The sequence below is a fragment of the Lissotriton helveticus genome, chromosome 7 (genome assembly GCF_964261635.1).
Source record: "Lissotriton helveticus chromosome 7, aLisHel1.1, whole genome shotgun sequence".
Taxonomy (NCBI): domain Eukaryota; kingdom Metazoa; phylum Chordata; class Amphibia; order Caudata; family Salamandridae; genus Lissotriton; species Lissotriton helveticus.
The window spans coordinates 573564181-573578756 of NC_136068.1; the positions used below are offsets into that span (position 1 = coordinate 573564181).

Here is a 14576-nt window from a genome sequence, read left to right on the forward strand (position 1 = left end):
AATACAGACGACATCAATACGTCAGCAATCTTAGACGAACAAGCTCAGTCTGACACGCGAGAGGATGCACCACAAAACCAGGATTCACTAACAAAAGGCCAAATAAGCCCCAAACAAACAAATTTGGCAACCTCTCTCACAAAGAGAGAAAGGAAGCGCTTGAGAAAAGCAAGAAAAACCAAATCAAACATCCGAGGGCCGCCGGTAACTCATCCTCAAAAAACAAACTCTGACTCCGACGATACCAAGAACAAAGCGCGGATTGAGGGTGACCCCTCTCAAAACAAAACAAAGTCAGTGCTTGGGCCAATTCCAACTGACAACTCCCCAACAAAGGAATCCACTACCCCAGATGGCCTAACTGAACAAACCAGTCCAACTCAGCAAGCAAGGAAAGAGTTCAGTATATTCAACTTCCCAGGAGGGAAAGCAGAACTCAAATCATCGAGGTCAGAATCATCAAAGAATACAGATACTGAGCACGGTAATAAAGCAAACATTAACATCTCTATCCTGCAACCGACCACTAACAACAGACAAGTTGACTCAGATACATTTACGAAGCCCAACGGAAGAAAGAAATGGGCTCCGCCGACTGGAGAAATACAAGCACCACCAGTTGTGAATTCCACCGGTCCTGAGAGCAATGGTTCCCAATATCAATTTAACTCGGCCCCACTTGATCTGGAGGCTGACCGGGTAGGCACAGCCATTTCAAGTAACAGAGAGAGTAAAAGACACAAAGACCCAATACAATACATCCCAAGTAAAAAAGTTTAACTAATCCCGCAATACAGCTCGAGAGGGCCACACAACATCTTGAACAGAGGGTCCATTTTAAAACTCTTATAAGAATTACCAGGCATGCGCCATATAAAATCAGGCGATTTAGAGTCAATTGAATTCAAACCAAATCCTTACCAAACAGGCCCGACTCCACGAATATAACATGGACCGAACACAACTTCACAGAACTAATCCTGCTGCATAGAGAGGAATTCTCCTTATGGGGCACAGAGTTAAAAAAGGTGGAGCCTGCACGATACCCCAGTCCGCTGCAGAAACAAAGTCCGAAACGGAGTCTTCTAAAAGGTGTGAAAGGCCCAGACCAAAGAAGCAACATCGCAGAAGAAGGTCACCCATCTAGGCAAATCACAATCACATTTGCTCACCAGGAAGCAGCCACACTTGAGAGGAACCAACAAGCTCCCCTGGTATTAACCCAGAGGAGCGTAGAATGAATTAACGGAAGCCAAACAGCAGGAAAAGAGCAGGGCTGCAAGATCTGTTCTTGGAATTTCAATGGATTAAGCACAAAGCTGGAGGAAGACAACTTCATAGAGTTCATCACCCAATATAACAAACTTCTGCTCCAGGAAACGTGGCAGACAAAAAACTCGCCACTTGTGGGATATAAAGAACATTTCATACCAGCACAAAAGAAGGCACGACCCGGTAGGGCAAAAGGAGGCCTATCAATCTTTATATCCACTGATTTCCTTTGGAGAGATACCTGTATCAAATTAAATTCTACATGGATGCAATACATCAAAATTGAAATCTCTCCTACCATGGGTCTATTGATTCTAAACTTATACATGCATCCAGGGGGAAAACATAAAGGGAAAAGGATTAAGCAACTAATAGCAGCAATCACCACGCTGAAATCCACCTACCCAAGCGATAATATGTTAATAACTGGTGACTTTAACATGAACCTAATCCAAGGACAGGAGGGAAACCTAGCGAACTTTATTGAGCCACGACAGGGCAACCAAAGTAGACAAGATGCAATGGGGAAGAAATGTGCAGCAGAATTGGAAGCCCTCTTCCTGCACACATTAAATGGAAGGGGTCCCTTGCATATGGTCTATTAGCAGCCCTAACGAGGGTTACTAGGAACACAGGCTCAACAATAGACTATACATTGGCAGATCCCGATCTATTTCCTTACATCAAAGACTTCCATATCCTGGAACGGGGTGAAAGTGATCACTATCCCCAGATATTCACATTATCAATCAAACTAAAAGAGTCAGAGCAAGCGCATCCTCTAACATTGAACACTCAACTTTTCAACTTACAAAGATTAAAAAGGAATGAAGACAACATTTCTAATTTAATGGAGACATGTCGCTTACTGCTTCCACCATCAGAAGAACCCAAAGATATAGTAAAGGCCTGGGAGTCCTTCGTAGGTAACATCAACAAAAAAAACAAATCAAGCGCAGAGGACACAAAACAACAAGAAATGGAGGAGGGAAATGGTACACGCCTAAAATGCGTTTATTAAAAAAGCAACTCAACTCATATCTCAGGTCATTACGAAAAAAGGACCCCCAATAATCACAACAAACTCTCAAATCAATAGAAAATTTTAAAAAGGAGCTAAAATGCGAGACCAAAACGGCCAAGCAAAAGTACAAGGAAAATCTAGAGTGCACCATACTTCATGCTAGCAAGCTGCGGAATTCCAAACAGTTCTGGGCAAAAATAAATCTTATGCTTAATGGCAAACAGCGACAGTTCAACTGGGACATGAAAGATCAAATTTGGGGCGCACACATTGACTTAACATACAATTTCACACCGGATAAGCTCATAGATAACACACCTGCGACCCCAATAGAGTTCAATTCAACTCTCAGTTCGAGAAAAACCGCAGAAGCGTGGAAACCCAGCATGCAAAAAGACTCATCCTGCACCCATAGTCGGGTACTGGTGGAAACCTTAGCCTCGAACCCAGTAAAGTCTTTTCAAACCAAAGCAACCTGCAAGCCTCCAGTTCTGGAGCATACAGGAGAAACAGATCAGATTACACCAAAGCAAGTTTTGAGGACTATAAACCACCTGAGAGCAGATGGGGCCCCCGGACCAAATGGCCTACCCAACGCTCTATTTAGGCAAGATCCCACGTTTTGGTCTAGTCACTTATCCCCCTTGTTCTGTAACAGCTTAAGGACCGGGAACATTCCTGACTCTTGGAGGGGCAGTATTCTACAACCGATTCATAAATCAGGGACTCGCTCAGACCCTAACAACTATAGGTTAATAGCCCTAATAGACGTTGAGGCCAAGATTTACGCATCCAATCTATTGGCAGACCTGGAGACTTGGGTCAGCAGTAAAGGTTTGATCCCATTGACACAAACAGGTTTCCGGGCCGGCATGGGCACCCTAACAAACCTATCAGCACTAACTCTCCTTGCTAAAAAAGCAATCGCCAACTCTACCATTCTATATACATGTTTTTTAGACCTGAAAGCTGCTTTTGATAAAGTGCCAAGATCTAAACTATGGGTCAAAATGAAAGCTTGGGGCGCCCCTCCCAACTTATTGGGAGCAATTATCAATTTATATTCGCATACCTGGGTCCAAATAAAAAAAGGGGACGGTCGGTGCCTAACAAAGAAATTTCCAACATTTAACGGGCTAAAGCATGGATGCGTGCTGGCCCCTAGCCTATTTAACATCTATACCGCCGACCTACAGCGAGACCTATGTACAATCCACGGAGACCCACCAAAATTGGGACAAACACCCATAGCGAGTCTGCAATGTGCGGATGATATTGTGCTTCTCTCACAAACTCCACTTGGCTTACAACGGCTGATTTCTAAACTTGCGCTGTACTTCTCCAGCGCACTATTAACAATAAACCTTAAAAAATCCAACGTCCTATGCTTCTCCAGCTCTCGAAAAAAATGACCAAAATTTGTTTGGAGGATAAATTCCTGTACTTTAACCCAGGTGGATAAATACAAATATCTGGGAATCCTACTAGACCGTCAACTAAAGTACAAACATCATTTAGACCTTGGGAATTCAAAATCAAAACAACTCTAATTTGCTTTCAAAACCATTCAAAAACACCTAAGTGGAAGTTCAACCGGTCACTTGCTAAAGGCTGTAGCAGCAAAATTTCTGCCTTCGCTCACATATGGCTCGGAAATGATGGCTACCAAGGACTCTACAGTGCTAAACCTTGCTCAATCAAAATAGTTTAAAAATCTCTTCTCAATTCCGCTACATATTTCCCAAGCACAAATATGCATGGAATACGGGTTAATAAATCAGATCCCGGCTAGACAAGGGGCCCTGGCCAAATACTATTGGCGCATGAGGGATGCTGAAGACAACACACTTGCCCACCTCTGCTGGGAAGAAGTCGAAAAACAGGCTAGGCAGTCCAACTCCACATGCAAGTCTCTTAGGCAAGCGCTTCTATTGCTAAACCTGGAAGACACTTGCCATTCACCAATGCCTTACACTGCTTTTAAACAAATTACCAACAAAGCCATTAAACAAGCATCGTTGCAAATAGACAAAGGTTCAGTGGCTGGCAAAAGTCACGCCTGGATCGTGATGCCAACATACAACCAACTGAAACAACAACCTTATTTGCAAGAATGTTTCAGGGATCACTACAAGAGGAAACTAAGTCTACTGAGGTTGGGGTGGTTCCAGAGCAAAGACCTATTATGTATTTGCCCGGCCTTACAAAATCTAAGGAAGAATCTCCTGAAACCACTCCTAAGAGAAACACAAGTCAGGACCTGCAGGGCGGCTGTGATAAAATGCCTCAGCGGGTCTTTGATACAACTTTCCTGCAAAATGATAAAATTCCTGGCTTTTGCTGCCCAAGAACTTGAAAAAAAGGCAGCAGCAAAAGACGAACTGGGACACATGGTCTCCCCGCGGCTGGACCTGGATTCTCCTTCATTTTCTCAATAGTTACCCTCCTCCCCACTTCCCCTCTCTGATATGTTAATACACTGCAATGCACTCCATTTGAGACAAGAGGGGACAGTTACATTTAATCAAACATAAGCCCCTATGTACATCGCATCCCTTGTCATAACAGTCATTTGTTGGCCCCCATATTTTAATGAGACAGCCACTCCCTTACAAAGAGTTACCTCTGTTTCTTTTTTTTTTTTTCTATGTATATCTGTGCAAAGTCGCTAAGGACACGGGGGCTTGTGTCATTTTATGTAGTTTTTTATGCTGACTCATTGATGTTGATGTTTATCACATGGTAGTAAGATCCACCCTTTTATGATTTTAACAAATTAAATAAAGTATTATATTATTATTATGTAAATAAATGGCAGCAGATGGAGACAACACAAACAAGTTACTTACCCTCTGTAACCCTTTCTGGTCGATACTCTACCTAATCACAGATTCCTCACCTTGAGAAAACCCCAAGGTGCTAGACTGATCTGGAGAATTCTTCAGCAATGCTCCAGCACATTAGTAGGTGCTGCTGTGTCGCTCAGTGATGACTCCGTACCACCATGGAAGCGATGAAATAGAGTTGCATATAAGTGTCACACTGAAGTCACCCTCCTGTATCTTTCTCCTCTTGCACTCTTAGACCTGGAGCATAGGCAAAATGTGCATGACAGTGTACCAATCTCTAACTTGGGACTTTAAAAAAATATAATAAATGTCACTCAATAGAACAGAGAGGCAGGAGGGCAGTGCGTTACTGTAAACAACTTGTTTTTCTGAAAGGACTTCTACCCGCAGAATTCCTCACCTTTAGACTTGATACATTTTGCAGTACCTTCCAGAGCTGGAGGGTGTGGAGAGTGGACCAAAAAGTCCTGCTCAATACCGCAGGCAAAGTGACCTTCCCATTGGATCTGACTGTAAGGTGGTAATGTTTTGTGAATGTGTGCACCAATGCCCATGTTACTGCCTGGCAGATATCTAAGACAGATACTCCTCTCACCAACGCCATTGTAGCGACCTTGTCTCTCGTGAAATGGGCCAGTAGTTCTTCAGGAGACTGGTTCTAGACCATTGCCTAGCAGATTTTGATGCAGAAGGCTATCCATCTTTAAAAATGTCCTCTTTAGCACTGCCTTGCCTTTTTTGCAGTTTGAAAATCCCATACAGAGGTGATTGTGATTAGTATGCAATTTTGCTGTTGATGTAAAAACAAATCGTTCACTTAGGCCCAAGGCAGTGGAGTCTCTTTTCGTCCTTCGAGGGATGAGGTGAAGCAGAGAACACTGACAAAGTGATTAGCCAACATGAAAGGGTATCAAGACTTGTCCAGGCTGCCTGCACTTCACTCATTCGTGCTGGCATGAAGGCAATCAGGAATATGGTTTTCAGAGTAAACAGACTGAAGGAACAGCAATTGATTGGCTCAAAGGCTGTGCACATAAGAAATTTCAAGACCACATTAGCGTCTTTCCAAGGCATTACAAAAGGCTTTGGGGGCAACATGTCCATCCAACCTTTTAGAAAATGCATCACAACTGATGATTTAAACAATGGCTGGCCAAATAAACACAAGTAGTCTGAAAAGGCCGACAAATAACCTTTCAGTGCTGGACTAACAAAACAACAAATAAAAGGAATTTCAAAAAGTGTACCTAATAAGGGGCCTGTGTTTTCAGAATCCCACTAAGCGAATATGCCTGAGGCCCCCGTCTTTCTTCCAGACGAGGTAATGGCACGAGTGTTATCTCATCCCTTGCTCCGAATACAGTACCTGCTCAACGACAACTTTGGAGAATGATTGACCTTCTGCATCAAGATTCTGAAGTGTTCTTCCAAAATGCGTTCTGGAGTGTGGGGAAGGTAGGGAGGGGTAGAAGTAAAAGGTAGAGCATAATCTTTTTTGACGATTTGTTAGATCCGTCTGTCGGAAGTGATGGATCTCCAGCCAGGGAGAAAATGTTGCATGCATCTTGCATCCTACCGGCCCAGCATGAGTTACTGAGATCAAAATCTAGCAGCTTGGAAATCCATGCAGCAGAGTAGGATGAGTTGGGGGAATACGGCCTGAAAGGAGTAGGCAAGCTGCTGTACAACAGGATGTGAGGGTTTTCATTGTCTGAAAGCTTGGCCCCTTGAGTAGCCTCAGAATTTCCTGAAGTGGTGAGGAAATTACTTTGCTCAGATAGACAAGCAAAGGGATCATGTTATCAAGAGACTGTCTGTCTATCATTCCAGCACCAAATCAGCCTTCTCCTTGGATAACTTGGCGCAATTAAAGGGCCTATAAATGAGAGATGCTAGCAAGTTACCAGAAAACCCAGTTGACCTCATCCAGGAATGTAGGATGCTGGTGCACGTAGCCCTGCCAATTTAGTCAGTTATTTTTAGGCTGCCTGGAACACATATTTTGCAGCAGTCTGCCATCAAGAATAGTCTGGGGTAACGGGCCCTGTGATCCTCTGGGGAAATATCACTGGCTGTGTCTCACAAGGCATCTATGTGTCGGCCTAGCAAGCAAACTATATTGATAGATCCAAGTGCAGGACTAGCTGTAGAGAACAGACTCTTCCCAAAGGCAACAATTCTTTTTGATTCCCTTTCAGGCGATTGGCCATAAAGAAACCAGGTTGGCCTTACATGTGAGACTTAGATGATCAGACTGTCTGGTGTTGGGTGTTTCATTACAAAGTGTGAATAACCAGGGTAAGTCCATACCAGCGAAATATGGGTCGACTGATTAGCGGACAGGAACATGGCTTAGCCCTTGTAGCTATGAGAGCATCAGTAAAGGCTTCATTAAATGGCAGAAGTAGCTAAGATGAAGTGAGCTCTGGCAAAAGGATTTCAGTCAGCACATTTCATTCAGTTTCAATCGTGGGCAACATCAGTTCTAGTGCAGCAGCAGGCCTTTGAACCACCATTGCAAATTAGGCACTGGACTGTGTTAGAGTCACAGCCAAAGCGTACGTGGATCCTCTGCTTCTAAATGGATCGAGGCAGAGGTATAGGATCAGGGGGAGGTTGAATTATAGCTGGTTGCACTTTTGTGATTTCCTACTGCAACACTGTTTAAGATTAAGCCGATGTTGACTCAGGGGCGGAGGTGGGCATTTGGACCACATCTATCAGTGCTGACAGAGTTGGCGCCAGCACTGGTATGGAAAAAACCTTCTGCTACCTGGGTGCCAGTGTAGAGCTATGTACCAAAATCAGTATGGGCCTGGTAGTGGGTCCAGAGGGGCCAGACAGTTTTGAGGCCTCCCCACCAACAGCATTCTGACTAGAGACCTTTGTGGCTCCTTGGGGGCCACAGGCAGGCACTAAAAACCTACAAAATTCTCTCTTTGAAGGCTTCTATCCTCTGCAGGGTTGACAATGGCAAGCTGATCTGTGGATGTGCCAGGAACAGATGTGGAAACAACCGGATTTCAGGGCCTATGAAGGGGTGTGACATTTATCATGAGGCCTTTTTGCCTTCTTGACTGACTTTGAGTGGCAGGATGGGGAGGAATTAGACTTTTTCTTTTCATGTTTATGTTTGCACTTTGACTTCAACTGACTGGAAAACATCAAGAAGGACGTGGACCTTTCATGGAATTTGTCCCCAGAACATGACGACGACCAGGTGCTCGCCCAGAATCTGCGACCTGTGCTTCAACCGTGTCCGCTTTTTGTGCTCAGCAATGTAGAGTTTTGCCTCCTGGTCTCAGATGTCCTTTGGGAGCATGAGAGCACACTTGTCGCACAGATTACAGTCATGCGTGGAGCACAAGCACCAGAGGCAGACCCCATGCAGGTGCGCGAACCTGCAGTCATGTTATGACTCGCATCTTCTTGATTGTGGAGGGGATATCATTCTCTTACACACTGACAAAGAGTTAGAAAATCATTGGACCACAGATAAGGGAGCAGAGCTTATGATCCGCATCTAAGGACATGGAAAGAAAGAGGCTCATGGCAACCCACAGGAGTGACACTTACAAGGGGCTTCGCTTTGGAGCCATAAGGCACCACCTTCCTCTGCCTTGGAGCATTGCTGAAACACTCTCTCACTCCAGTATGGCACTAAGGATAGTCTAAATCTGAGGCGAAAAGTATCCATCAGGAATAGAGTTCTTTTTTCTCGTAGGTGGACAATATTCCATACATGCAAAACTCTAACGCCTAGGCACACATAAAATAGAATCAAGTTCATGTGAACACGGATATATACAGAAACGAAAGGTATATTTCCAGATGGAAGGAACAGTCTGGAAATGATGTTGGTAGGGAGTTCAATCTTTTAATTTCTTGCCCAAAACAATGCACGTTGAACAAGCCAGCCGACACGTGTTACGTCCACTACCTGGAACCGAGTGACTCATCGTGGGGGCTGCATTATGTATTCTGAACTAAATCGGCATTTTATGTAATAGACTAGTTCCGAACGATTGGCCACATTGAAGATTGCCCCATGACCTCAAAGCCTTTCAGCAACACATGCACACGCACTGTTACTCAGCATGATTGGACCTTTGCAGTTCACTTTTGAAACAGTTTTAACTCTGACGATCCGGAACTCTATACTTTGCCTGCATCAGACCGGCCGGTTTTGAATTATCGCCGGCTGAGCGATTACCTGGACCAAACTTGAGCTCACAGCCCTGAAGAAGTCGCAGAGCAATTCTCCTTAAAGCGACGAAACACATGTCGGTTGGCTTGTTCAACGTGCATTGTTTTTGGCAAGAAATTAAAAGATTGAACTCCCTAACAACATAATTTCCAAACTGTTCCTTCCGTCTTAAAAATATACCTTTTGTTTGTGTATATACCTGTGTTCACATGAACTTGATTCTATTTTATGTGTGCCTAGGCGTTTGAGTTTTGCTTGTTTGGTGTAGGTGTTGCCCACACTTACTTGAGGGGTTATAGGGCGTATCCCCTTGCCTAGTTTGCACCATACATACCATATTTGTAAATCTATACCTCTTTGCGTATATTGTCTGAGCGCCTGGAATAATCCCTGAGCTAAAAACCCTTGTTTAAAGTATACATATTCCATACATATCCTAGTGCTAAGACAACGTTTGTTCATACTTAAAATCAATAACATATGATTATAACAAACAGCGTCCGGCGGATGGTGTCACACGTGGCGGGTCCCCTAGAAAGCTGCAACCCCATGCCATAATAGCCTTCCTAATTAATAATATTTGGTTTGCAGTGGAGCAGCAAGAATATCAAAAACCATAATGCAAGCGAGGAAAAGTCCCTTGTTGCCCCTAGTTAGGAAAGAAAAAGACAGAAATAATTGGGGTGACTACGACCACACACACCTCGGGGCCACAAGTTCACTGGACAAGTTGCACTAATGATAGCAAAAGCCTAAAATATTTTGTAAAATTCACAATGAGCTGTTTAACAGATCTACCGCATTCTTGTCAATGACCTCTTTTGAGGTCTATTCATGAATAGGAGATAGGCATTCGTATATTTTGTTGATTTAGGAATGGCAAAGAACAATTACCTGCAGAATAACTAATTAACGTCAGCGTTGTGCAAAGGTGGATAAGATAGTGTTCTGGGAGATTGTTGAACAGCCGCTGTTTTTTCAACAGGTTTAACCCAATCCTGAGAAAGAAAAAAACATGATACTTTATATCAACATTTCTTTCAGATGTTGCATAACACCAACTTGTTTTCATGGTTCTATCTCCCTGCCTTCTGCCAATTCTTTGCGCTGTAATTGACAGAAATAGTTGGCACTCAATTTATCGATCTTGGAAGGATGGAAAGCAGTACTGGCCTTGCCATGAGCTTTATTCATAACAATCATATCACTCCAGGTGTTAGCTGCGGGCATGAACTTACTTTGCCATTTTCCCAGTATCAGTGGTATGCCAAGCGAATATAGCACTTCACATTGCATGCGTTTACAATGCATGCCATTACAACGCGGTTGTTACAACGCCTGCATTGTACATCGCATTATATTACAACGCATGCCGTTATAACGACTTGCTGTAGGGGGCTGGCTGAATTTAGGAATAGCGATAATTTACTATTCCTACTCCAGTGTGTGCAACAGTAGGGAAGGTGTTGGAATAGTAAAACACAAATTTACTTACCTGAACACTGTGGTTCTCCAGTATAGATGTCTTTCATAGATTCACATGCTTGAATCTTCCCCGTCGTCATGGTGGGAGTCTCACGGTATTTAAAATATAGCAGTATGTAAAAAAATGTATATAAACTAATGCAAAGGGAACCACCTTTTTGCTAACCCATTGTCATCTTTATAAGACCCAACTATCAGCCAATGAGACATCAGCCCTGAGACCACAATCCCCTGCAGAGCCACCATACATCAGATTTCAAGCACAAGTGTGAGTCCGAGCTTCCCATCATGAGGTAAAATTGGTTTGCCTTAAAACGGGGAGGGATGTGAATCTATGAAAGATGTCAATACTGGAGAATCACAGTGTACAGGTAAGTAACTTGTTTATTCTCCAGCATTGAATCTTTCATAGATTCACATGCTTGAATCAGAATAGTAAGCAGTACATAACTTTCGGAAAAGCCTTTTAAAGGCATGACCCCTTTTCCCTGATGATCAAATAACCACTTTTTACAACCTACAAGTGGAAGAAACAAAACTACAGTTTGTCTGTCCCAAAAGTTAAAACATCAAAGACTTATTATACACTTAACTATATAGGTAAGCAATCACAACACGTATCTATGTATATACAGTCATACAAGCCTGAAGAAGTACCTTAATGAAACAGTTGACGGAGCACGGCTTGTCCCTCCACCGAATCTCCTTTCCATGCTGTATCCAAACAGTAGTGCCTGGTAAAGGCATGGACATTCGACCATGTTGCCGCCCTAGAGATGTCCGTGAACGACACTCCCGCGAACAATGCATCAGAAGTAGCCATCTTTCTTGTCAAATGGGCCGTCACCTTTGAAATCAGTGGTCTTCCTGCCTTCTCGGGCCAAAAGGCAATTACTGAAGATGTCCATTGTGATATACTGTTACTAGACAAAGCATACCCCTTCTTGGGAGGGGCAAAAGCAATGAATAATTGGTTTGATATTTGAAATGTCTTTGTCCTTTGTATGTAAAATCTCAAGCAATGTCTGACGTCTAGCGTGTGAAGGGATCTTTCCGCTAGAGACGTTGACTCCAGAAAATATGTAGGTAGAACAATAGGTTCATTCAGATGGAATGAACTCGGGACCTTCAAAATGAACGTTGGATTCGTTCTCAGCACCAACTTATTCTCTCTTGACTTGCATAAAGGGTTCAGAAATTGAAAAGGCTTGTATTTCACTGACACTCCTAGCCGATGTTAGGGCCAGAAATAGTGAAGTTTTCCAGGACTCAAACTTTATCTCAGCCTTATAGATAGGTTTGAATGGTGGCTTCATCAGCTGTGCAAGAACCGTGTTGAGTTGCCAGGGAATTTCTGGATGCTCTATCGGTGGGAATACTCCGAAGAGTCCTTTCATAAACTCCTTAACCACTTGGATGCTAAGGCATGCCGATCATGCCCATTGACTTTCCATTGAAATCAATGGAAACTCCATGACGAGTTACCCTTGTTATTAGCGCTGAAGGGGTTAATTACTCTGGCAGACCAAAGAGGTGCCTGTCCCGGTTTTCTCCGATACCTCGAGATTTCAGCTAAATACACCTTAAGAGATGAATAGACTAAGCCTGTTTTGGCTAGATGCTGCAAATATGGCAATATTTTAACTGGCGTTGACTGGAAAGGGTGTAAAGAGTGATCCAAACACCATTGGCAGAACCTCTTCCATTTTGCAGCATACGTTTTATTGGTGCAAATTGCTCTTGAGTGACTGAGAATATCTCGGCAGTCTTGAGGAATATTCAGGGATTGAAATTCCTGGTTATGAGGTTCCAAGCTGACAAATTCATAAAGCCTATCTGTGGGTGCACCACTTGCCTCTTGCTCATCGATATCAGAGCGAGCACACGCGGAAATCGAATATGAGGCGATACAAAGATTCGCAGAAGTTCCCTGAACCAGAACTGTCTTGGCTATGCTGGTGCTATGAGGATCAGATGACACGGTTCTGATTTCATCTTGCGTAGCACTTTCGGCATTAGAGGGAATGGCGAAAATGCGTAGGCAAACATTAGTGTCCATCGTACCTGAAGAGCATTCCTCCACGATCCTTTTTGAAGGAATCTGCTCGCAAAACTTTTGCATTTCTTGTCTTCTCGTGTTGCAAATAGGTCTAAACCTGGAGTTCCCCATTGTTCGAATATTTGCAGAATCCAATGGCGATCTAACTCTCATTCGTGTCATAGGCTTGAAGACCTGCTTAGGGAGTCTACCCACGTGTTGTGGACTCCTGGAACATGTTGTATCTGTAGAGTGATATTGTGTTTTAGAAGCCACTGCCAAATTTATTGAGCTTGAGAGGATAATTTTTGTAACCTTGTTCCTCCCTGCTTGAGCAGGTAAAACATAGTGGTAGTGTTGTCCATTCTCATTAGAACTGGGGAATCGTGGATTCTTGGGAGAAATGCTTGAAGACCTAAAAACACAGCTTTTAGTTCCAGCAAACTGATGTGCATCAGTGCCTCCTGAGAGTTCCAGTGAACCTGAATTTCTAGGTCTTGCAGATGAGCTCTCCACCCCTGCAAAGATGCGTCCGTGTCATTATAAAACTGGAAGTTTGAGGCTCGAATAGTAGTCCTGTAGAAAGTTTTGTTCTTACCCCCACCATGACAGAGCTTTCCTTATTTGTGGAGTGATAGAAAAGAGATCCTTGAATGATCCTTGAACCTGTATAAATTGTAGGTCGAGTTGTTCCTGAAGTGGCCTCATGTGGAGCCAACAATTTGGAATCAGTGGAATGCAGGATGAGAGCATCCCCAGCATAGATTTGTACATCCTCACTGAAACTGACTCTTTTTTTTGTATCCGAGACACCAACTTTAATATTTTTGATTGTGTTCTTCTGATGGGCATGCCTTTGCCTCTCTTGTCTTCAGCACTGCCCCTAGAAACTGTAGAGTTTGTGACGGTACCAGGAAGGATTTTTCCACATTGACTCTTAAAGAATTTTGAATAGCTGACGACAAGCTCCTAAGGAGTTTTGAGCTAAGTGGTATGTAGGTCCTTTTACTAGCCCGTCTTTGAGATAAGGGTAGACCTGGTGACCTTGCTGCCTCAGAAACGCCGCCACTGGTGCCATGCACTTTGTGATCACCCTCTGCGCTGACCGGAGACCAAAGGGCAATACTTGGAACTGATAGTGGCACCCCGCCAACTTGAACCTTAGATAATGTCGATGTTTGACGTGAATAGGGACATCAAAGTATGCATCCAAGAGATCTGATAATGTCATAATGTTTCCTCTAATTTACATTAGGAGAATCTCTTGTGGCAATAGCATTCTGAAGAGTTGTTTTTTGATATACTTGTTCAAGCTCCTTAGATGCATTACCTGCCTCCATTTGGTACTTTTGTTTCTTTATTAGGAAAAAATGCGAGTAGAATCCTTTTCCTCTATGTTGCTGAGGAACCTCCTCTATAGCCCCCTTCAGAAGAAGATCTGAGATCTCCTTCTTTAGCAAGGTCAGATGATGTTTCTTGGGGACGGGAGGTTGGGCAGGAGGCTTTTTAACGAACTCTAAGGTGTGTCCCTGATGAACAATGTCTAGCACCCATTTGTCCGAGGTTATTGCTGGCCAGTGCTGGTAATATTGAGAGAGATAGTGGTTCTGATGAGGTTTACATCGTAACGAGGTGAGTAGTGCCCCGAAAGTGTCACTGACGTCTACCACTGTCCTGTGACATTCCCCGTGGCGGAGTTCT

General features: G+C 43.5%; 1 protein-coding gene across 8 annotated transcripts in view; it reads right to left on the reverse strand.

The window, feature by feature from the left end:
• Positions 1 to 14576, reverse strand: part of LOC144768773 (uncharacterized) — a 9320023-nt gene that overhangs the window by 69487 nt on the left and 9235960 nt on the right. For all 8 annotated transcript variants that reach the window (XM_078652700.1, XM_078652694.1, XM_078652695.1 and 5 more), the window contains one exon: positions 10247 to 10350. In XM_078652700.1, coding sequence (XP_078508826.1) covers positions 10247 to 10350 — 104 coding nt within the window. The remainder of the gene's footprint in view (positions 1 to 10246; positions 10351 to 14576) is intronic.